Source organism: Nannobrachium achirus (assembly GCF_963921795.1).
Source record: "Nannobrachium achirus genome assembly, chromosome: 23".
Classification (NCBI taxonomy): Eukaryota; Metazoa; Chordata; class Actinopteri; order Myctophiformes; family Myctophidae; genus Nannobrachium; species Nannobrachium achirus.
Genome location: NC_137830.1, coordinates 50,702,707 through 50,725,582, shown reverse-complemented (window position 1 = coordinate 50,725,582; position 22,876 = coordinate 50,702,707). Strand labels below are relative to the sequence as shown.

At 44.0% G+C, this 22,876-nt stretch overlaps 2 protein-coding genes across 2 annotated transcripts; both read left to right on the top strand.

Annotated features, from left to right (window-relative positions):
• Nucleotides 1-2,240: 2,240 nt before the first annotated feature.
• Nucleotides 2,241-6,276, top strand: LOC308308973 (protein NLRC3-like; the record flags this gene model as incomplete). Its single annotated transcript, XM_080754426.1, has 3 exons — nt 2,241-2,251; nt 3,597-5,333; nt 6,093-6,276. 3 exons carry the CDS (start codon nt 2,241-2,243, stop codon nt 6,274-6,276), a joined length of 1,932 nt encoding a protein of 643 aa, XP_080610552.1.
• Nucleotides 6,277-7,014: 738 nt separating this feature from the next.
• On the top strand, nt 7,015-17,950 carry LOC308308972 (stonustoxin subunit beta-like; the record flags this gene model as incomplete). The annotated part of the gene is made up of 4 exons (XM_080754425.1): nt 7,015-7,059; nt 9,478-9,548; nt 12,579-12,628; nt 17,388-17,950. 4 exons carry the CDS (start codon nt 7,015-7,017, stop codon nt 17,948-17,950), a joined length of 729 nt encoding a protein of 242 aa, XP_080610551.1.
• Nucleotides 17,951-22,876: the final 4,926 nt, after the last annotated feature.

The following is a 22,876-nucleotide window of genomic DNA, read 5'->3' as shown; positions in this document are numbered from 1 at the left end:
GCATGTTTAACTGACGATCTCACAGAGGAAAAACTTCACTACCCACAATGCTACAGTGTAAGATCCGGTAATGTTTTTGTATCTGATTGGTGGAGCTGATGTTGCTTTAATAAAGTGACTTTGTGTTTCCAGAAGTGTTGACCACAGAGCAGAGTCTCCAACAGCCAGCCTTCTGTCTATGAAGAGTGAGCGGTCTAAAGGACTTCCTCCTACCTTCAGTGATGAAACTGGACCTCCTGATACACAGTATGTGACTCCAACTACACATTATACACTCTATGGCCCTCATTTATCAATGGAGTGTAAAAAACAGCCTATTTTGAGTAGGCCAACGTTCAAGTGGTATTTACGAACACGTCCTAAATAGACACACCTGGCATACATTTTATCTCAGTGTTGATAAATGTGCAGGCTGAAATTTAAATAACACGCCCTTAATTATTCTCAAAGCGCCCGATTTCACGACTAGAACAACACGAATACGACCTAACAACGAAAGGAAAGCCAATAGAAGAGAGTTTACTCAGCAGTCGCTTCAAGTTCATTCCCATGTCACTGACATGGGAATCTGTGTGGGACGCTGACATGATGTCAGCGTCCCACACAGACCACACACACACACGCATCACCAAGCCCAGCAGCATTTTGGTTCACTGTGGAACAATTATTACCATTTATTCTGTAATGTAATCTTGCAGCCTACATGAGTGACTGACACCACACCAGTCATTGTCACAATTGTCACGAATGGAATATATTAATTTAACCCAATATCGGCGGCAGCGCAGTGTGCGTTATTTTGGTTACGCAAACAAATAAAGAAATCATGTACTCCCATAAACCACAGTCTGCCGTGCTGGCGATCCTACTGACAAGGAGGCAGTCATAATCTGAAGGTTTGGAGCGTCGGGTTTTGTCCTTAACATACACTCCATTACATGTAGGACACACTTGACTGTAGTTGGATATCTCACGGTCCACGAAAAGAAGCGCCGCTTCCGACTCCGCAAAATGCTCAAGTCTCGCATAAGTGGTCATATCCTGACCTATAGCTTCTTCTGAGCCAGATCGGCAATCTTATCTGAATGACTGTTAAAGCACTTGCGTTAGATTGCTTCCATACCACTAGATTTTAATTGCTTGTCATTGTAACTTGAACATAAAATTGGCGTGCATGTCCATGATAGCCTATGCTTTTATAAAATAGACCATATTTTCACAGGGATTATTTATTAGTGTGGAATTTATTTTGGAATGGATACATGTGTCAGATAGTTAGACAATGCTGCTCCGCATGTCTACAATGGAATAAGAGGTGTAAAATGAATCCTACACCACCTCAGAACCTGACGTGAGATTTGATCCTACCCTACGCCAACGTCAAAGTCAAGTTGAAATGATAAATGCCGACACTCTTCTGTGTACGACCAAATTTTGATCTGCACCACGTTGATAAATGGGGGCCTATAACTCTATACAATATACCTGTACACACATTGGCCCTAATTTAGTTTTGGCGTACTCTGGGATTTACGCAATAGTCGGCATCTATCACCGACTCGGGCACCCTAGCTAAATCATTAGAGCATGCCCTGGGCTAAATCTGTCCCTAGCTAAATCATTAGAGCATGCCCTGGGCTACATCTGTCCCTAGCTAAATCATTAGAGCATACCCTGGGCTACATCTGTCCCTAGCTAAATCATTAGAGCATGCCCTGGGCTACATCTGTCCCTAGCTAAATCATTAGAGCATGCCCTGGGCTACATCTGTGCAAAATGTGGTGCTTTTAGACTGATTAGCACGAAATTACCATTTTTTATCCCTAAGACCCCCGACTAAACTGGGCAGTGTGTTTGTACCATGCAGGCCAGGTCAAGTAATTCATTTTCATCTATACAATATATGGTCAAAAAGCTTGGTGAAAAGAGTAGATCTACAAGCTCACTAAATTATGGCATCACAGCCCTTCCTGAGCTTGTATATCAGTGCTAATCATTGTACAACAAAGTATACAGGTCTTAAGCGGTTAGTTCAATAATATAAGTTAATATATTAAACTATATATTATCTATATTATATTGTCTTCGTCTCCACAGAGAGAGACTCAGAACCACACCTGAACAGAAGACATCCAGTCAAACCACAAGTGAACAAAGTAAGACTGGAAACATTTTACACTAATTAACATTTTGTATCAATTAATTAAGTGTTTAAATAGCAGAAAACATCACCAGACGAAATGTCCACGTTGTATTCCTGTATCAATGTTAAATAAATACTGGTGATTAACTTATGCATTTAGACAAAAACAAATGATACAAAGTAGGGGTGTAACGATACATCTGAACAACGATACGAAACACATCACAATACATGGTTGATACGATACATGGACGATATTGGTTCATTCATCGTGATACGATACGATTCAATTCAATGATTTAAAATCGATATAGTAACTATATTAGCAAAGAAATGAAATCTGTGTGAAACGTGTCAATAGAGCATTTTTTTAGGTATAAAATAAGTAAACCCTGTTATTATTTAGCAAATATATGGAGATTACACACATTTATCGATAGACCAAGAGTAGCTATACGGAATGGAAAAGTAATTAAACCCCTCTTTTTAATTTTACCTCTTAAAATTGCTAAATACAAGGCACAAATACTTAGTTTCGATACAATAGATTATTTGCATTGCAAAACGATTCCATACCGAGTATTGCATTTTAAACGATACAATACGATATGCAGAGCCAAACGGTACGATATTTGCTTTTGCAAATCGATACAGTAGATCAGGGGTGGGCAACTTTGATGATGGCGAGGGCCACTATATTTCCACCTTCACTCCAGAGGGCCACATTGCATATTGCTACGTCCTACTTTCTCATTCTAGTATCTCATACAAAAGAAGCAAAAATAGCAGATCTACAAGCTCAAAACGCATCGCGCTGCGATGCGTTTTGAGCTTGTAGATCGGCTATTTTTGCTTCTTTTGAATTGGAATCCTGAATTATTTTTTGTTGTTTTTGAATTTAGTTATATAGTCATGTTAACTTTATGAACCTAAATGCAAATACATTGGACATAAAAAAAATACATTTTAATACTACTATACTAGTCATTAAGCTACTAATATAGACTGATGGAATTAAAGCAGGTCATGTTTGGAATTGTAACAGCTGAAATCAATAATATATCAGTATTCCGGTATTAACCTGCGGGCCGCATCAAGTGAAGGTGGGGGCCGCATGTGGCCCCCGGGCCACCAGTTGCCCATGTATGCAGTAGATCATTGCAAATTAAAAAAGATTTTTTTCCATTCATTTACTATATTGTTACACCCCTAATACAAAGTTATTTATTATGCTGTTTTTTTCACTCTTTTTTGACAGATTGTATAGCTTTTCAGAAGGGTATTTAAGACATAGTTTTAATGGTATATTAGATATACATTAACTTGAATGTTTAACATGTCTTCATTGTCTTCTCATAGCAGGTGTCAGTCCACAGGAGTATTTAAAGGTTTATAAGGTTGGTTTGAACCGTCTTGATCGTGTGACATATGTCACTGAAGTGCCCTCCCTCAGCAGCATCTACACAGAGCTCTACCTCTCAGCGGGAGAGAGTGAAGGGGTTAATACCCAACATGAGGTCTGGCGGCTTGAGACAGCTTCCAAGAAGAAGACCCTCCATGACCAACCAATCAAATGCTGTGACATCTTTAAGCCCCTCCTCCTTGGCAGAGATAAACCAAACAGAAGAGTTCTGACCAAGGGCATCGCTGGTATTGGAAAAACCTTCTCTGTGCGTAAGTTCACTCTGGACTGGGCAAGGGGTTTGGAAAATCAAGATGTCATTCTCCTGGTTCCCTTCTCATTCCGGGAGCTGAACCTGGTCAGAGATGAGCAGCACAGTCTTCTCTCACTGATCCATCGTTTCCACCCAGAATTAAAGAAGGTCACAGCAGAGCAGCTCGCTGTCTGGAAGGTTGGCCTCATCTTTGATGGTCTGGATGAAAGCAGGTTTCCGCTGAAATTCGAGAACATTGACATTGATTCTGATGCCTTCCAGAACAATGACGTTGTTTCTGATGTCACAGTGACTTCATCAGTGGGTTTGCTGTTGACAAACCTCATCAAGGGGAATCTGCTCCCCTCAGCCCTCCTCTGGATAACTACCAGACCTGCAGCAGCCAATCAGATCCCTCCTGCACATGTTGACCTGGTGACAGAAGTACGAGGGTTCACAGATCCCCAAAAGGAGGAGTTCTTCAGGAAGAGATTCAGTGATGATGAGAAGCTGGCCAACAAAATCATCTCACACATGAAGACGTCAAAGAGCCTCCACATCATGTGTCACATCCCAGTCTTCTGTTGGATCACTGCTACCGTTCTGGAGGACATGTTGAAGACAGACGAGACAGAAAAGCTGCCCAAGACCCAGACTGCGATGTACAGCCACTTCCTGTGGGTTCAGACCAAGAGGAAGTGGAAGAAGTATCATGATGTGAATCAACAGCAGCTCATGGAGAAGGACAGGGAGGTTCTTCTGAAGCTTGGCAGGCTGGCATTTGAACATCTGGAGAAAGGTAGCATGATGTTCTACCAAGAAGACCTGGAAGAGTGTGGTCTTGATGTGACTGACGCCTCGCTGTACTCAGGAGTGTGCACAGAGATCTTCAAAGAAGAGACTGTTCAATCTGAGGGAAAGGTCTACAGCTTTGTTCATCTGAGCATCCAGGAGTTTCTGGCTGCAGTCTACCTGTTCCACTGTTACACACAGAACAACATGAAGGTACTGAAGACATTCCTGGGAGGAGGAGGAGGAGAAGAAGAAGAAGAAGAAGAAGAAGAAATGACCCTTGATGACTTCCTGAAGAAAGCCTTTGAAAAATCCACGAAGAGTAAGAATGGTCACCTGGACCTCTTTCTCCGCTTCCTTCATGGTCTCTCACTGGAGTCCAACCAGAGTCTGTTAGGGGGGCTACTGGGTCAGACACAGAACAGTCCAGAGAGCATCCAGAGAGCCATCGACAACCTGAAGAAGATGAATGATCAAAGGTTCTCTCCTGACAGATGTATCAACATCCTCCACTGTTTGATGGAGATGAACGACCACTCACTGCATCAGGAGATCCAACAGTACCTGGAGTCAGGGGACAGATCAAAGACACAACTGACTCACTCCCAGTGTTCAGCTCTGGCCCACATGCTGCTGACGTCAGAGGAGGTTCTGGATGAGTTGGACCTGGGCAAATACAGAACAACAACCAACTGGGGGAAATCCAGACTGGTCCCAGCTGTGAGGAACACCAGAAAGGCTCGGTTAGTAGTCATGTGATAATAGAAAATGTATTAGAAGAGAATAATAAAAAAACACATTACATATATAATGTAATATTACCAGTGTAGTTAAATAAAACAGACATGAGTTATACTGTACCTGTATAATATATTATAATATCACAACAGTCACATTATGTTCCTATGTCCACAGTCCTGTAGCTCCTCTAACCAAACACTTAATTTATTCACCAAAAACACTGTCTAATATGTGTGTGTGTGTGTGTGTGTGTGTGTGTGTGTGTGTGTGTGTGTGTGTGTGTGTGTGTGTGTGTGTGTGTGTGTGTGTGTGTGTGTGTGTGTGTGTGTGTGTGTGTCTCACACACACTTTTACTGGCAATAGATTTTTGGCAGTAAAAGGGTTAAATTAATTATTTCCATGGACATTAAATCATTGTTTTATTTGATGACCTTCCTGTCCTGGCATTTGACCTTTGTGCCCTCAAAACATTGACAACACCAAAGGTCAAGTGATCTTGACCCTAGAATGACCAAACTCCTATGAACATAAAATAACCATTAAAGACACACAACAAACAGTTCAAATGTTCACATCAGTGTTCCTCCTGGTTTAAGTGGAAATGCTTCTGGGGCTGCGTTGATACAACCCTCACCATGTGATCCATGTTTGGGGTTGAATGATTTTTTTTTTCATGGTTTTGTTTTTTTCTTTTTCCTTGAACATGAACTTGATCTAATCTGTGTTGATAATCTCTGTTTTTACATATTCTACATTTACAGGCTTGTTGGCTGTCTACTTGAGGAGCCAGATTATGAAATTGTGTCTTCAGCTCTCAGCTCTAATCCTTCACATCTCAGAGAATTGGATCTCAGTTATAACAACGTGGAGGATTCATTCATGGAACTCATCTCTGCTGGATTAAAGAGTCCACATTGTGAACTGGAGATACTGAGGTCAGATTAATTAACCAGCATTATTTAGATTAGTTCTGTTTTATTATTTATTGTTTTATTCTAATAAGAGGAGTGTGCATTAAGTTGACATCATGGTAGAATCATGATATGGTGTTGGTTAGTCCTCACTCTGGCCACTAGGCGGCGGGTGAGCCAAACAGCATCTATGCCAGGCTGTTTTTCTTTTTTACTCCACTACATCTCGGATCCAAATATTGTAGGCTACTTTCACTCCACTACAATTATATGAAAACTTTAGTTACTTTGCAGATATAAATGATTATATTATAAAACATAGAACCTTCTTTAGCCCTGTTTTATACCTATAAAGAATAGTTGAAAATAGCCGATCTACAAGCTCACAACGCGTCGCGCTGTGACACGTTGTGAGCTTATTTTGATGCCATCACTTTCGTAGCCTACTTTTACCCAAGTACATTTTGAATTCCGGACTTTAACTTGTAACAAAGTATTTCAATAATGCAGTATTGATACGTTTAAAAAAATCGCAGTACGTTTTCCTCCACTGAGAACGGAGAGACAGAGACTAGAGAGTGCTCTATGAGTATGATCACAGCAGCTGCAGCCCATGGCCATCAGGATCAAGCCTTTATTCTCCAACGATGTTGCACGCAGAGAATAGCAGACCTCCAAGCTCAGAGTCCCTACGGGCACATCCACAACGTGATGTGAGCTTGTAGGCTATAGTATGACTGAAGCTTGTACAGTCAGCTGTTCTCAGCGTGCAATGCCGTTGTGGCCGGGTGACGTCTCACCAGCCAACACAGAAGAGGTACGAATGAACTGAAACCCGCGCTGAGCGCTGAGCGCACCCCAAAACAACACATTTGGGGAATTGATTACATTTTAGGCACCTGCGCATGAAGTCTCAAATTTGGTAAACAAGAAATCTGTCTATATAATGCTGCGCTCATACTGTATATTAGGTTCAGGTTCAGGTTCAGGTTCAGGTTTATTAGTCACATGCATATCCATACAGGTACAGACATACAATGAAATGCTTGTGCCAGGAGCACTCTCAGCCTTATTACACACAAAAACATCAACCCACAACAACAAGACAACAAGTCACCCAAGACAACCCAAAAACAACAAAAACCATACAGTGTAACAGTGTACAGTTTAAAAACTGCGTACAGTGCACATGACTACCTACGTCTCGCTTTCATCTCTTCGTTAAGCAACCTGATTGCTTGAGCATAAAAACTATTACTGAGACGGGTGGTGTGCGATGAGATGCTCTGGTAACGTTTTTTGGATGGGAGGAGATAGAACAGGGAATGGGCGGGATGACTGCTGTCCTTTAAGATGTTCTCTGTCTTTTTCTTAGGCTAGAGAACATAGGCTATAGCCTAATTTGAAAACTACCCAGTAGCATTTGGGAAGGCATAGCCTCCCCTATGCTCTGGCATCACATCACACTGATACGCTACAGTAAATACAATATGTGATCCATCATGGCTGCTAGGGAATTATCACGTCCACTTACACAATCATTGAGTGTCAAACTGGTGTAAACACAGACTGGAAGGTTTGCTGGTTCCCCAGCCCACCAGCACCAGCAGTCTGTTGTCTGTTTCATTTAGTCAATAAAGGCTGATATCATGGTAACCCACACTGACTAGAAACAAATAATAAAAATAATAAGAAGCGATAAAATATTGATATATTATGTGTACTTTTTTTTTTGGAAAAGAAGATGAAGTCCACACACTGGTGGCTCGCTCCCAAAGTTGATTCTTTATTAATTATAACATTAAAATCGACAACGTTTCGACGCCCTTCTGCGTCTCATCAGGTCTAAAGTGAATGACACAGACAGACACAGTCTCTCTAATAACACTGCCCTTTTAAAAATCAGAGGATCTGGGCTAGTGACAATATTTATAAACAGTCTACCAGTGTAGCCTGGTTAAAGCTATAAAATAGCCAAACAATGTAAACAAAATAACATGTGTAAAAAACACAGAGTCCCTCAGTATACGCCTAAAGAAAAGACCAAAACAAAATATATAAACAGTACACAAAATGTAATCAGATGAGTAAAGGCAATAATAAAAGACGGTAACATCAGAAAAACAACACATATGTACACACGAATAGAAAAAAATATATAAATAAATATATACAGATGAAGGAAAACATGTCACACAAAAGGCTTGATGTCAAATTCTTCATTGAGTCCACAGGGGGCCATAGTGTTAGTAGGCTTCCCTTTGAAGGAGGAGGCGATTGTGGTCACCACCCCGGGGAGGTTTTTCACTTTACTTTTTTTTTTACAACTATTACTATAACTACCAGGTCTATCTGTCTGTCTGTCTGTCCGTCCTCTCTGTCAGTTTGCTGGATCATCTGTTGTTAGTCTCGCGTGGCCAGACTGTTGACTCCGCGATTTGGAAATGCTCCCGTCATACAGTCTGGTGCATTGAGAGAAGAACGATGAGTACCGGTTAAAGCGGAAGTGAAGCCTCCTCGTCACTTCCGTTTCCGTCTCACATCGCACACATTTATCATTATATAAATAAAAATCATATAAGCATGTATAGCTTGCTGCTTAGCAGAAATTACATTTTTAAATATATTTTCTTGAACGGTAATGCCCGTTTCCATTACTCACCGTTAGGGAGCTGCTGTCCCAGACAAGCATTCAGAGATTGTGGAATAGTTGTCTGGCTACGCGAGACTAATCTGTTGTTAACTTGCTGCTTCCTGTTTCCTGTCAGTTAGCTTCCTGTTGGAAGATGACCATGATTTACTTCACATTATTCCTGCCTGCCTGTTCTTTCCATCTCTTTGGTCCCTCCTCCAAAAACTCTGATAATCAATCCAGATATGTAATCTTTAATTACAGACTTGCTGGCTGTAACTTCACACAGACAGGATTTGACATCCTGCTCTCAGCTCTCAGATCTAATCTTTCCCATTTGAGAGAATTGGACATCAGTTTCAACTGCCTGCAGGAATCACAAGTGGAGCAACTCTCTGCTCTACTGAAGAGTGAAGAGTGTAGACTGCAGATCCTGAGGTAAATAAATAGTGTGTTTTCTCTCTGTGTGGATCTCTACTTGAACATCAACAGCACTTTGTTAAATATGGATTTCTCTGCAGGTTGTCAGGCTGTGGGCTCACAGAGGAAGGCTGTTCTTCTCTGGCTTCAGCTCTGACCTTCAACCCCTCCCATCTGAAACAGCTGGACTTGAACTTCAGCCACTTAGGAGGCTCTGGTCTGAAGAAGCTCTCTGCTGCACTGGAGACTCTGAAGTGAGTAGACTTGGACTGTGTCCATGTTGGTTAGTGCAGTGTTTCCTTACAATGTTGAACTGGAGACTCTGAAGTGAGTAGAGTAGACTAGGTGTGTGTGTGTGTGTGTGTGTGTGTGTGTGTGTGTGTGTGTGTGTGTGTGTGTGTGTGTGTGTGTGTGTGTGTGTGTGTGTGTGTGTGTGTGTTAGGGTTTAATACTTTCCCGAATTTAGCTCATTTTAAATCCCGGGAATTTTCTGACCTTATCCCGGGCTCCCCGGGATGTCCCGTTAATATATGTATATTATATATATATATATACTGTATATATATATATATATATATATATATATATATATATATTAGGGGTGTCACGGTTCGTTTAGCCCACGGTTCGGTTCGTACCTCGGTTTTGGGGTCACGGTTTCGGTACGGTTCGGTACGTGTTTTGCATTAAAAAAATAAAAATAAATAAATTACTTTCCAAAAATCTATTTTTATTTTGCTTCTAAGCGAATTGAATTATGACAGTGCCTCTTAGCCTTAAGGTGGGTTAAAAAAATAATAATATAAAATTAAAATAAAAAGGGGGAAAATTATTTTCTTTTCTATTATCATCAATATTGGCCATCGTCTTCAGTTTCAAAGTGCTTTATTTATGAACAAATTGTTTTGCACACAACAAGAGATACTATAGTAGGCTACAAGCTTGAGCAAATCTACCTCTGTAAGTTTTCATTACTATAACCAAAATAGACGGGTGTGTTCACTGTGTTGCCAAACTTTGCGAGAGGAATAAGCAACCAGATCTATGAAAACAAGGCTTAAATAAGTGAATATAGGCCACGTGAGGTCTTTAAACCTATACACGTCGGCTATTTGAAAGTGGCCGAGCCGATCTACAAGCTCACCACCGCATCCACCATTATTTAGCCTACAAGCAACTTTACATAAAAACAAGCTCAACGTGGCTTATAATAATCAGACATGGCAACAACACTCACCATGCGTTGTTCCTCCAGTCAGTCAGTGAGTGAGTGAGTGAGACTAGCGGGTGTCTGACACTCTGGCTGGGGGCTACGCTACGTTTGGCTATGTTGCTTGCTAACGCTGCCTGCTATGGTCAGTCTAAAAACAGACTGTACTGATGTTTGGGACTAACAACAACAAGCAGATTTCTCCTGGACTTGTTCTCCATGTTACAACAACTACAATGCGTGCGCTCCGCACTGCACAGCTTAGCGACTAGCTGCTTCGTTTTGTTTTTCTGTCTCTGTGAGGACTCAACTGCTTTGCTCTGCTGCGAGTGTGAATGTCGGCTCTTGTTACAGAGTAGGTGGGGGTGAGGGCTATAGTGCGTGTTTACTTGCGGAGCGGGGTTTAGTGGAGATTGTCTTGTGCACGATGCACAGTGGCTGTCCAGCTGTAAGAAATTAATTAATTTGCAAACACAAAAAGACCGCGGTTTCCTAAAGGCGTATTGAACGGGGTACCGTGCAGGGCGTACCGTACGGTTCGGTTTTATACCGTGAACCGTGGCACCCCTAATATATATACAGTATATATATATATAATATATATATATAAAAAAAAGAAAAAACGGTGCAAAACGGTCTCCTATATCTCTCGGCCTGGCGGAGACAAAAAGTAGAAAGATATGATCACCGGTCCGCAGGGCGGGGGCTTGGCTCTGTCATCAGAACTTCAGTTCACTAGAAAGATATGATGATCATTGCCAGTCCGCGGGGGCTCGCTGTCATCCGGACTTCAGTTCAGGACTCGCTGTTGTTGGACCTTTATATCCGATCGGACATTAGGCTACAAAACAAATTCACATCATCCACCACACACGGTCTCTGTGGCTGCGCGATTCACGGGACTGTCAAAAGCAGCAATGGATGTTATTCATTTTCCTGCCACATACAGTAGGCCAATCTCTTTGAAAAGACGTTTTCTGCAAATTCTGCGCCTACTTGTTTAAAAACAAAATATCACGACTTAGAGAAGCGCTTTTCTGTTCACTGCAACACAAAAATCATCTTCGCTCTGCTAACTTCAAGCAAACAAGCACAAGTGTGCAACCATCCCACTCATTTTGAAAGGTAGGCCTACGCCAATACAATTCATAAATGGTCACAAAGTGCTGTCAGATGTTTTAATTCTGGTTAAAATATATTGTGTGGAAATGCAAACCAACAGAGTAGGCTATTTCATATTTAGAGTTGCCATTTGTGAGTGCAATTGACTGGGTGGAGTGGACACATCAATAATGCATGCGTTATTGGTGTTTACAGTTTATTTCTTGGCAATTGATGTCAAATCTAGTGTTTCGTAGTTATAGAAAAATAGCAGATATACAAGCTCACAGGGCGCGACACCGCACCGCAGCTTCTCACGAACGGTGTGCGTGCTCTTCATTTAGCTGGTTGTAGAAGGCTATTTTGTTCCTTTTTTTTTGCTGGAGAGTTTCTCATGTAAAAACGTTAAGAGCATAATTAATGCAACAATAAGAAAATAAATGTGCCATTATCATCTGTCAGTGTTTTCTCCGCATCACTTTAAGAAGTAAACTTGCCTAGTGAAAACAGCCAATCTACAAGCTCACAACGCGGCACTTTGCGTTACGTTGTGAGATGGTAGATCAGCTATATTCGATGACAGGCTTGCTTGACAGCTCACAGAGACTGGTAAAATCCTTCCACACAGCTGAAACAGATGAGATGCTTGCACGGCTGGTGAGGATAACGTGTCAGGCAGTCTAATTGCCTCTGCGCTGCTAGTAAATTGTATTTTCTAACAAGAAAAAACACAACCTCCAGGACGACGGGTCTCGCCGCCAATTCCCGGGAGGGAATTTACGTGCACTCTGCCCGGGAAGCCCGGATCCCGGGACCCCGGTATTAAACCCTAGTGTGTGTGTGTGTGTGTGTGTGTGTGTGTGTGTGTGTGTGTGTGTGTGTGTGTGTGTGTGTGTGTGTGTGTGTGTGTGTGTGTGTGTGTGTGTGTGTTAGACAGTCAGACATTGATTCATTGTTGTTCTATTTCCTACAGTGTGAATCATGGAGGAGAACACTGGACTAACCCTCAACTCCTTACAAGATGTGAGTGTCTGTCTGTCTGTCTGTCTGTCTGTCTGTCTGTCTGTCTGTCACATTGACATTTTATACACAGTTTTATACAGTGTTTTATACTGTGTTGGCCCCTCCCTCCTTGTATTCAGAGGATATTATAAAAACCTTCAGCAATGTGTTTTAAAGGTGTTCAGTAACACAATCCAAAACATTGAAATTCAACCCCCTCCAGGGCAGTGGTTCCAAACTGGGGTTGGGGACCCCTAGAGAGACCATTTAAAATACAGTTCAATCAACAGGCTTAGCTGTTCTTCAGCAGATACAAAGTGTTGCTGACCACATCCATAGAGGTGAGGGGGAACAGCCCAGGACCTCATGCTCCCCTCTACCCAGGTGAGGAGCACCTTAGTCCTGCTCCACTCCTCCACTCCATCCAGGAGAACCTCTGGAGGAACCAGAGAACCTCCAGGTGATCTGGACTCCTGAGGAGCAGTGTCTCCTAGGATTCTACAAACTAAGAAAGATACTTTTTAATTAACGCTCCCACAAATAGAGATTCTCACACAAAACAAGGCTTTGGATAGCAGATATACAAGCTCACAGCGTGGCACCGTGTGCCGCGTTGCGTCCTTGTATATATATGTATTTTGTAACTCAATTTTTGCTTCTGAGGGGTCCCTGGAACTAAATATATTGAGATGGGGGTCCGTGGCCAAATACATATCATTTTGGGGGTCCTTCACATGAAAAGGTTTGAGCACCACTGACATATAAACAAAGGGTTTTCAATTTTATTTTTCAAAAATAGCAGATCTACAAGCTCGCAGAGCGGCACTTGGTGCCACACGGTGATCTTGTATATCTGCTATTTTTCAATAGTTAAAGCACAACATAACGCGTAATAATACGTTCCCAGTCTAAATGGGTTAAACCCCCTCCCCTATGAAGAACATTCATGGGAACATTCACGCAGTGAATCCTTGTACCCAGGGCCCAGAATTTGGTGTGACACCCCTGCCTAGGGGAGTTTCAACCTTTTGAAATGTGTTACTAAACATCTTTACAATCACATTAGTGAGGAAATGTCTTGAGAAGGAATTTATTAAATGAAATGTGTTACTAGACATCTTTACAATCACATTAGTGAGGAAATGTCTTGAGAAGCAATTTATTAAATGAAATATGTTACTAGACATCTTTACAATCACATTAGTGAGGAAATGTCTTGAGAAGGAATTTATTAAATGAAATGTGTTACTAGACATCTTTACTAACACATTAGTGAGGAAATGTCTTGAGAAGGAATTTATTAAATGAAATGTGTTACTAGACATCTTTACAAACACATTAGTGAGGAAATGTCTTGAGAAGGAATGTATTAAATGAAATGTGTTACTAGACATCTTTACAAACACATTAGTGAGGAAATGTCTTGAGAAGGAATTTATTAAATGAAATGTGTTACTAGACATCTTTACAAACACATTAGTGAGGAAATGTCTTGAGAAGGAATGTATTAAATTAAATGTGTTACTAGACATCTTTACAAACACATTAGTGAGGAAATGTCTTGAGAAGGAATTTATTAAATGAAATGTGTTACTAGACATCTTTACAAACACATTAGTGAGGAAATGTCTTGAATCCACATTTTCCTGTCCTGAAAATCCAGTAAATACTCAATAGCCGGGGACCCGCAAGCCCAAAAGCTCAAGGAATAGGGTAGGACATGTGATTTTCTGCCATACTTTTTAATTCTGTTTTATCTATTAGTTTGGTCATTGAGGTCCACAGAATGAGAGGCCTGCTCTGCCGGAAACATCGCGAAAAAAAGTTATGGCCATTTGGATATTCACTGTCCCATTGACTCCACTAGAAATATTAAAAAAATAAAATACATGTGCTTTAAGTAGCATGTGAGGGGTCAAACTAGGGGTTCTTCATGATTCTGAATCCATTTCAAGCATTTGTTTTGCATGAAAAACATTCCTTGGGTTAACCTTCAGCAGCCCAAAACTGTGAAAAGTGGAAAAAAGGTGATGACTCATGACTTTTCACAGTATTTGGGGGGCCGAAATCTAGCCCAAGGAATGTTTTCATGCAAAACAAATGCTTGCATTGGATTCAGGATCATGAAGAAAAACCCCCAGTTTGACCCCTCACATGCTAATTAAAGCAGACTTTTTTTCCTTTTTTTAATATTTCTAGTGGAGTCAATGGGACAGTGAATATACAAATGGCCATAACTTTCTTTCGCGATGTTTCCAGCAGAGCAGGCCTCTCATTCTGTGGACCTTAATGACCAAACTAATAGATAAAACAGAAATAAAAAGTACCGCAGAAAATCACATGTCCCCTCCCATTTTGGTGACTGGGTCCACGGCTACAATTATTAAAAAGTACAAATTACAACTACAGCACTTTTATTTTTTTCATCAATGCATTGTTTATTGAAATTAAAAACATTTCCCCAAAAATAAATGCATTAAAACAGAACTGCTTAAATATAGTGAAAATAGCCAATCTACAAGCTCACAATGCACCACACTGTGTGAGGCGTTGTGAGCTTGTAGATCTGCTATTTTCACTATATTTGAAATAAGGTTTAAGCGGTTAACCCATTAAGATCTGAGATATGTCCGCCCGCCCAAATATCAGATCTACAAGCTCACAACCACAGATGGTTCCTCAAAGAACCTTCTTTGAACCATTAACCATTTAAACCCCGCGTCCCAATGTTGGACATGTCTTAATACGTGAACATTCACCGTAAATAGCAGATCTACAAGCTCTTAACTCATCGTGCTGCGACGTGTTGTGAACTTGTAGATCGGCTATTTTGGAGTGTGGAGGGTATAGAGCCCTGGGAGACACCGGTCGATGAAGGGTTAAAGTGGTTGATGCTTCTCAAAGTGTGGCCCGGGGACCCCCAGGGGTCCTTAGGGGGTTCCAGGGGGTCCCCAGCAAAATGTTCACAGCATCACTCATTTGAACCACTTTATCCATACTTTACACCTTGGCTATTTACAAATTGCAGATCTACAAGCTCACAGAGCGCATGTGTCTAGGTGTGTGTCAAGGACCCCATCTGAAAAACGTTTGTGCCAGACACAACATTTTCCCAATATTCTTCATTTGAAAATAGCAGATCTACAAGCTCACAACGTCCCGCAATGTGGCGCGTTTTGACCTTGTAGATCGTCTATTTTCAAGTAGTCAATCGTTCAGCAGTAAATGGTTAAAGTGGTTACAGTGATTTTGATGCTATACATGAATGTTGCTGGGGACCCCCTGGAACCCCCTCAAGGACCCCTGGGCAGGGGCGATGAAGTTTCAATATTGAGCTGGGTGCTCGTTTTGGACCCCACCCCTTTTTCACAATAAATAACTTGTTTTATCCTGCTGTTCTTATTTCAATATTAATTATTATACCCTACAATGTTGTAGACATATTATGCCTTCTGTAATCTCAGCATTATGGATGAGCTAGGGCTCTGCTACGCTCAATGTATTTTCGAGAAAATAAATTAAGTTTAAATGTGAATAAAGGAAGGGAAATTCAAGCTACTGTTAAAGTTAGATATGAACTGCTTTGCATCGCACTGACTACAGTGAGTGAGGAGAGAGAGAGTGAGCGAGCCGATGCTCGATTAGCAGCCCCGGCCGTCAGTGAAGAAAAATAGAAAAGTACTCCCATGTTTTACTTAAGTAACTAAAAGTAGAAATACTCTGTTAGAAGTCCCATGTCCAAAATGTACTTGCATAATGACGTTTTGGTATCAAAATGTACTGTATAAATAAAACGTAGTCATTTGCAGAATGTCCCATTTCACAGGTTTTCACAGCCTACCATAGATACAAATATTTTAGCAGTTCTAAGCTCACAATTATAGCTAAGCGTCTGCATTGTGATCTTGTATTTTCATTTCTAATGGCCTAAATATATAGACTGAAGTGGTTAATGTATGCCTTTATAATAATCGAAATATGCAAAGTAACAGCTGTTTACAAATATTTGTAGTAGAGTAAAAGTAGCCTACAATACTTGCCTCTGAGAAAGCCTCAAAATTGTACTTGGCCTACAGTAGGCTACTTGAGTGAGTATAATGTAATTTGTTACTTTACACCACTGCAGCCTGGCCCATCAGAACCGGTTGAACATGTAATAGCAGACAGACTTGTGTATTGGAAGCAATTAGCATGAGTGACTGGGGGTCGCAACAAGCTCCAGCAGCGATTTAGCAAGACAATGGGGACATAGGGACCATAGCGCCGTTTGGGGGGAAAAAACGGACCAAATGACAGAAGAAATAGGTCGATAGCCTGAAAAGTGGGGTGGCAGTCCGGTCCAAAAAGACCCGGCTCCGGCGAACGTCTCATAGCTGTACGCTTGAGCTCCCAGGTGTACCCTATGTTACCGCCCCTGCCCCTGGGGGTCCCCGGACCCCACTTTGAGAACCACTGTATTCATGATCTATAAATCTGTACAATATTCATGTTTAAATGTGTTAGACACACAGAGACCCCCCTCCCATCGCTATGGAAAACCAAACTTTATTGATTCTGTAACCCCCCCCCCCCCCACACACACACACACACACCTTACCTGATCCATTATTATAGTGTGTGTGTGTGTGGGTGGGTGTATTTGCATGCATGCACGTGCGTGCGCGCGTGCGTGCGTGCGCGCGTGCGTGCGCGCGTGCGTGCGTGTGTGTGTGCGCCTGTGCGTATGTGTGTCACTCAGTGAATGATGTATTTAATGTTTACTGTGTTGTTTTCTCATCAGATTCTCATCGTCTCACACTGGACTCAAACACAGCAGACACAAACCTCTCTCTCTCTGAGACCAACAGGAAGGCAACGTGGGTGGAACAGCCTCATTCATATCCTGATCATCCAGAAAGGTTTGATGGAAAGGTCCAGGTTCTGTGTACAGAGGGTCTGACTGGACGCTGTTACTGGGAGGTAGAGAGGAGTGGAGAGGTTGATATAGCAGTAACTTACAGAGGAATCAGTAGGAAAGGAGAGGGTGAGGAATGTGAGCTTGGATGCAATAAAATGTCATGGAATCTGACCTGTTATGATGGTAACCATGGTAACGGATACACTGTCACACACAATAGTAAGCTCACTTACCTTCCTAATCGTCCCTCTGGCTCCAAAAGAGTAGCAGTGTATCTGGATTGTCCTGCTGGGACTCTGTCCTTCTATGAAGTGTCATCAGACACACTGACACACCTATATACCGTCCAGGACACATTTACTGAACCTCTCTATGCTGGCTTTGGGTTATATGACCCTGACTCCACTGTGTCTCTGTGTGAGGACAGACAGACAGACAGGCTGTGAGGACAGACATACAGACAGGCTGTGAGGACAGACAGACAGACAGACAGACAGACAGACAGACAGGCTGTGAGGACAGACAGACAGACAGACAGACAGACAGGGTGGTGTATCATAATGTAATAATCAGGAACGGGGGGGGGTTTATAGAATCAATATGGTTTGGTTTCCATAGCGATGGGGGGGTAACACATTTAAACATGAATATTGTACAGATTTATAGATCATGATATCATCATACAGTAATTCTCAAAGTGGGGTCCGGGGACCCCCAGGGGTCCTTGAAGGCGTTCCAGGGGGTCCCCAGCAACATTCATGTATATAGCATCAAAATCAGTGTAACCACTATAACCATTTACTGTATAAATTCACTGTTTGAAAATAGACAATCTACAAGCACACAACATGTCGCATCACGGCGTGTTGTGAACTTGTAGATCTGCTATTTTCAAAAAAGTTATCTTGTAAAAATTGAGTCTCTGGAACAAACTGTTCAGATTGACATGAAAAGGTTTGTTCTCAACCTGTGGGTCTGGACCCCCAGGGGGACCCCCACCCGGTGACCCCCTTAGGGACCCCCATCTGGGGACCCCCAGAGGGACCCCCAGGGGGTCCCCAGATGACAGTGAAGTGACAATGAAAGAACTTTTAAAAGTAATCAAAGTATAAACTGGTCAAACATTGGACAAATTGTCAAATAACATAAAGAGGCAAATATTGTGAAAATAGACGATCTACAAGCTCACAACGCCTTGCAACGTGGAACTGAGTCAATCTAAATGTAATGCTTCAACTCTACAATTTACACTTTGTTTGAACTGGGGGGTCCCCAGTTCATATATGATTATTTTAGGGGTCGTGACCTATAAAGTGTGAGAACATCTGCTCTAGAGCCTGAAAACGTTGAAGACCCCTTCAATGTTTTCAGGCCAAGGACCCCTTAGAGTTAGAGAGATGAAGCAGGGACCCCTTAGCAGAGAGAGATGAAGCAGGGACCCCTTAGCAGAGAGAGATGAAGCAGGGACCCCTTAGCAGAGAGAGAGATGAAGCAGAGACCCCTTAGCAGAGAGAGAGATGAAGCAGGGACCCCTTAGCAGAGAGAGAGATGAAGCAGAGACCCCTTAGCAGAGAGAGATGAAGCAGGGACCCCTTAGAGAGAGAGATGAAGCAGGGACCCCTTAGCAGAGAGAGATGAAGCAGGGACCCCTTAGAGAGAGAGATGAAGCAGGGACCCCTTAGAGAGAGAGATGAAGCAGGGACCCCTTAGCAGAGAGAGATGAAGCAGGGACCCCTTAGCGGGACCCCTTAGCAGAGAGAGATGAAGCAGGGACCCCTTAGCAGAGAGAGATGAAGCAGGGACCCCTTAGAGAGAGAGAGATGAAGCAGGGACCCCTTAGAGAGAGAGATGAAGCAGGGACCCCTTAGCAGAGAGAGAGATGAAGCAGGGACCCCTTAGCAGAGAGAGATATGAAGCAGGGACCCCTTAGCAGAGAGAGAGATGAAGCAGAGACCCCTTAGCAGATAGAGATGAAGCAGGGACCCCTTAGAGAGAGAGATGAAGCAGGGACCCCTTAGCAGAGAGAGATGAAGCAGGGACCCCTTAGAGAGAGAGATGAAGCAGGGACCCCTTAGCAGAGAGAGATGAAGCAGGGACCCCTTAGCGGGACCCCTTAGCAGAGAGAGATGAAGCAGAGACCCCTTAGCAGAGAGAGAGATGAAGCAGAGACCCCTTAGCAGAGAGAGATGAAGCAGGGACCCCTTAGAGAGAGAGATGAAGCAGGGACCCCTTAGCAGAGAGAGAGATGAAGCAGAGACCCCTTAGCAGAGAGAGATGAAGCAGGGACCCCTTAGAGAGAGAGATGAAGCAGGGACCCCTTAGCAGAGAGAGATGAAGCAGGGACCCCTTAGAGAGAGAGATGAAGCAGGGACCCCTTAGAGAGAGAGATGAAGCAGGGACCCCTTAGCAGAGAGAGATGAAGCAGGGACCCCTTAGCGGGACCCCTTAGCAGAGAGAGATGAAGCAGGGACCCCTTAGCAGAGAGAGATGAAGCAGGGACCCCTTAGAGAGAGAGAGAGATGAAGCAGGGACCCCTTAGAGAGAGAGATGAAGCAGGGACCCCTTAGCAGAGAGAGAGATGAAGCAGGGACCCCTTAGCAGAGAGAGATATGAAGCAGGGACCCCTTAGCAGAGAGAGAGATGAAGCAGGGACCACTTAGCAGAGAGAGATGAAGCAGGGACCCCTTAGAGAGAGAGAGAGATGAAGCAGGGACCCCTTAGCAGAGAGAGATGAAGCAGGGACCCCTTAGCAGAGAGAGAGATGAAGCAGGGACCCCTTAGCAGAGAGAGATGAAGCAGGGACCCCTTAGAGAGAGAGAGAGATGAAGCAGGGACCCCTTAGAGAGAGAGATGAAGCAGGGACCCCTTAGCAGAGAGAGAGATGAAGCAGGGACCCCTTAGCAGAGAGAGATATGAAGCAGGGACCCCTTAGCAGAGAGAGATATGAAGCAGGGACCCCTTAGCAGAGAGAGAGATGAAGCAGGGACCCGTTAGCAGAGAGAGAGATGAAGCAGGGACCCCTTAGCAGAGAGAGAGATGAAGCAGGGACCCCTTAGCAGATAGAGATGAAGCAGGGACCCCTTAGCAGAGAGAGAGATGAAGCAGGGACCCCTTAGCAGAGAGAGAGATGAAGCAGGGACCCCTTAGCAGAGAGAGAGATGAAGCAGGGACCCCTTAGCAGAGAGAGAGATGAAGCAGGGACCCCGTAGCAGAGAGAGATGAAGCAGGGACCCCTTAACGGGACCCCTTAGCAGAGAGAGATGAAGCAGGGACCCCTTAGCAGAGAGAGAGATAAGCAGGGACCCCTTAGCAGAGAGAGATGAAGCAGGGACCCCTTAGCAGAGAGAGATGAAGCAGGGACCCTTTAGCAGAGAGAGAGAGATGAAGCAGGGACCCCGTAGCAGAGAGAGATGAAGCAGGGACCCCTTAACGGGACCCCTTAGCAGAGAGAGATGAATCAGGGACCCCTTAGCAGAGAGAGAGAGATGAAGCAGGGACCCCGTAGCAGAGAGAGATGAAGCAGGGACCCCTTAACGGGACCCCTTAGCAGAGAGAGATGAAGCAGGGACCCCTTAGCAGAGAGAGAGATAAGCAGGGACCCCTTAGCAGAGAGAGATGAAGCAGGGACCCCTTAGCAGAGAGAGATGAAGCAGGGACCCTTTAGCAGAGAGAGATGAAGCAGGGACCCCTTAGCAGAGAGATAGATGAAGCAGAGACCCCTTAGCAGAGAGAGATGAAGCAGGGACCCCTTAGAGAGAGAGATGAAGCAGGGACCCCTTAGCAGAGAGAGAGATGAAGCAGAGACCCCTTAGCAGAGAGAGATGAAGCAGGGACCCCTTAGAGAGAGAGATGAAGCAGGGACCCCTTAGCAGAGAGAGATGAAGCAGGGACCCCTTAGAGAGAGAGATGAAGCAGGGACCCCTTAGAGAGAGAGATGAAGCAGGGACCCCTTAGCAGAGAGAGATGAAGCAGGGACCCCTTAGCGGGACCCCTTAGCAGAGAGAGATGAAGCAGGGACCCCTTAGCAGAGAGAGATGAAGCAGGGACCCCTTAGAGAGAGAGAGAGATGAAGCAGGGACCTCTTAGAGAGAGAGATGAAGCAGGGACCCCTTAGCAGATAGAGATGAAGCAGGGACCCCTTAGCAGAGAGAGAGATGAAGCAGGGACCCCTTAGCAGAGAGAGAGATGAAGCAGGGACCCCTTAGCAGAGAGAGAGATGAAGCAGGGACCCCTTAGCAGAGAGAGAGATGAAGCAGGGACCCCGTAGCAGAGAGAGATGAAGCAGGGACCCCTTAACGGGACCCCTTAGCAGAGAGAGATGAAGCAGGGACCCCTTAGCAGAGAGAGAGATGAAGCAGGGACCCCTTAGCAGAGAGAGAGAGATGAAGCAGGGACCCCGTAGCAGAGAGAGATGAAGCAGGGACCCCTTAACGGGACCCCTTAGCAGAGAGAGATGAAGCAGGGACCCCTTAGCAGAGAGAGAGAGATGAAGCAGGGACCCCTTAGCAGAGAGAGATGAAGCAGGGACCCCTTAACGGGACCCCTTAGCAGAGAGAGATGAAGCAGGGACCCCTTAGCAGAGAGAGAGATAAGCAGGGACCCCTTAGCAGAGAGAGATGAAGCAGGGACCCCTTAGCAGAGAGAGATGAAGCAGGGACCCTTTAGCAGAGAGAGATGAAGCAGGGACCCCTTAGTAGAGAGAGAGATGAAGCGGGGACCCCTTAGCAGAGAGATAGATGAAGCAGGGACCCCTTAGCAGAGGGAGAGATGAAGCAGGGACCCCTTAGCAGATAGAGATGAAGCAGGGACCCCTTAGCAGAGAGAGAGATGAAGCAGGGACCCCTTAGCAGAGAGAGAGATGAAGCAGGGACCCCTTAGCAGAGAGAGAGATGAAGCAGGGACCCCTTAGCAGAGAGAGAGATGAAGCAGGGACCCCGTAGCAGAGAGAGATGAAGCAGGGACCCCTTAACGGGACCCCTTAGCAGAGAGAGATGAAGCAGGGACCCCTTAGCAGAGAGAGAGATGAAGCAGGGACCCCTTAGCAGAGAGAGAGAGATGAAGCAGGGACCCCGTAGCAGAGAGAGATGAAGCAGGGACCCCTTAACGGGACCCCTTAGCAGAGAGAGATGAAGCAGGGACCCCTTAGCAGAGAGAGAGAGATGAAGCAGGGACCCCTTAGCAGAGAGAGATGAAGCAGGGACCCCTTAACGGGACCCCTTAGCAGAGAGAGATGAAGCAGGGACCCCTTAGCAGAGAGAGAGATAAGCAGGGACCCCTTAGCAGAGAGAGATGAAGCAGGGACCCCTTAGCAGAGAGAGATGAAGCAGGGACCCTTTAGCAGAGAGAGATGAAGCAGGGACCCCTTAGTAGAG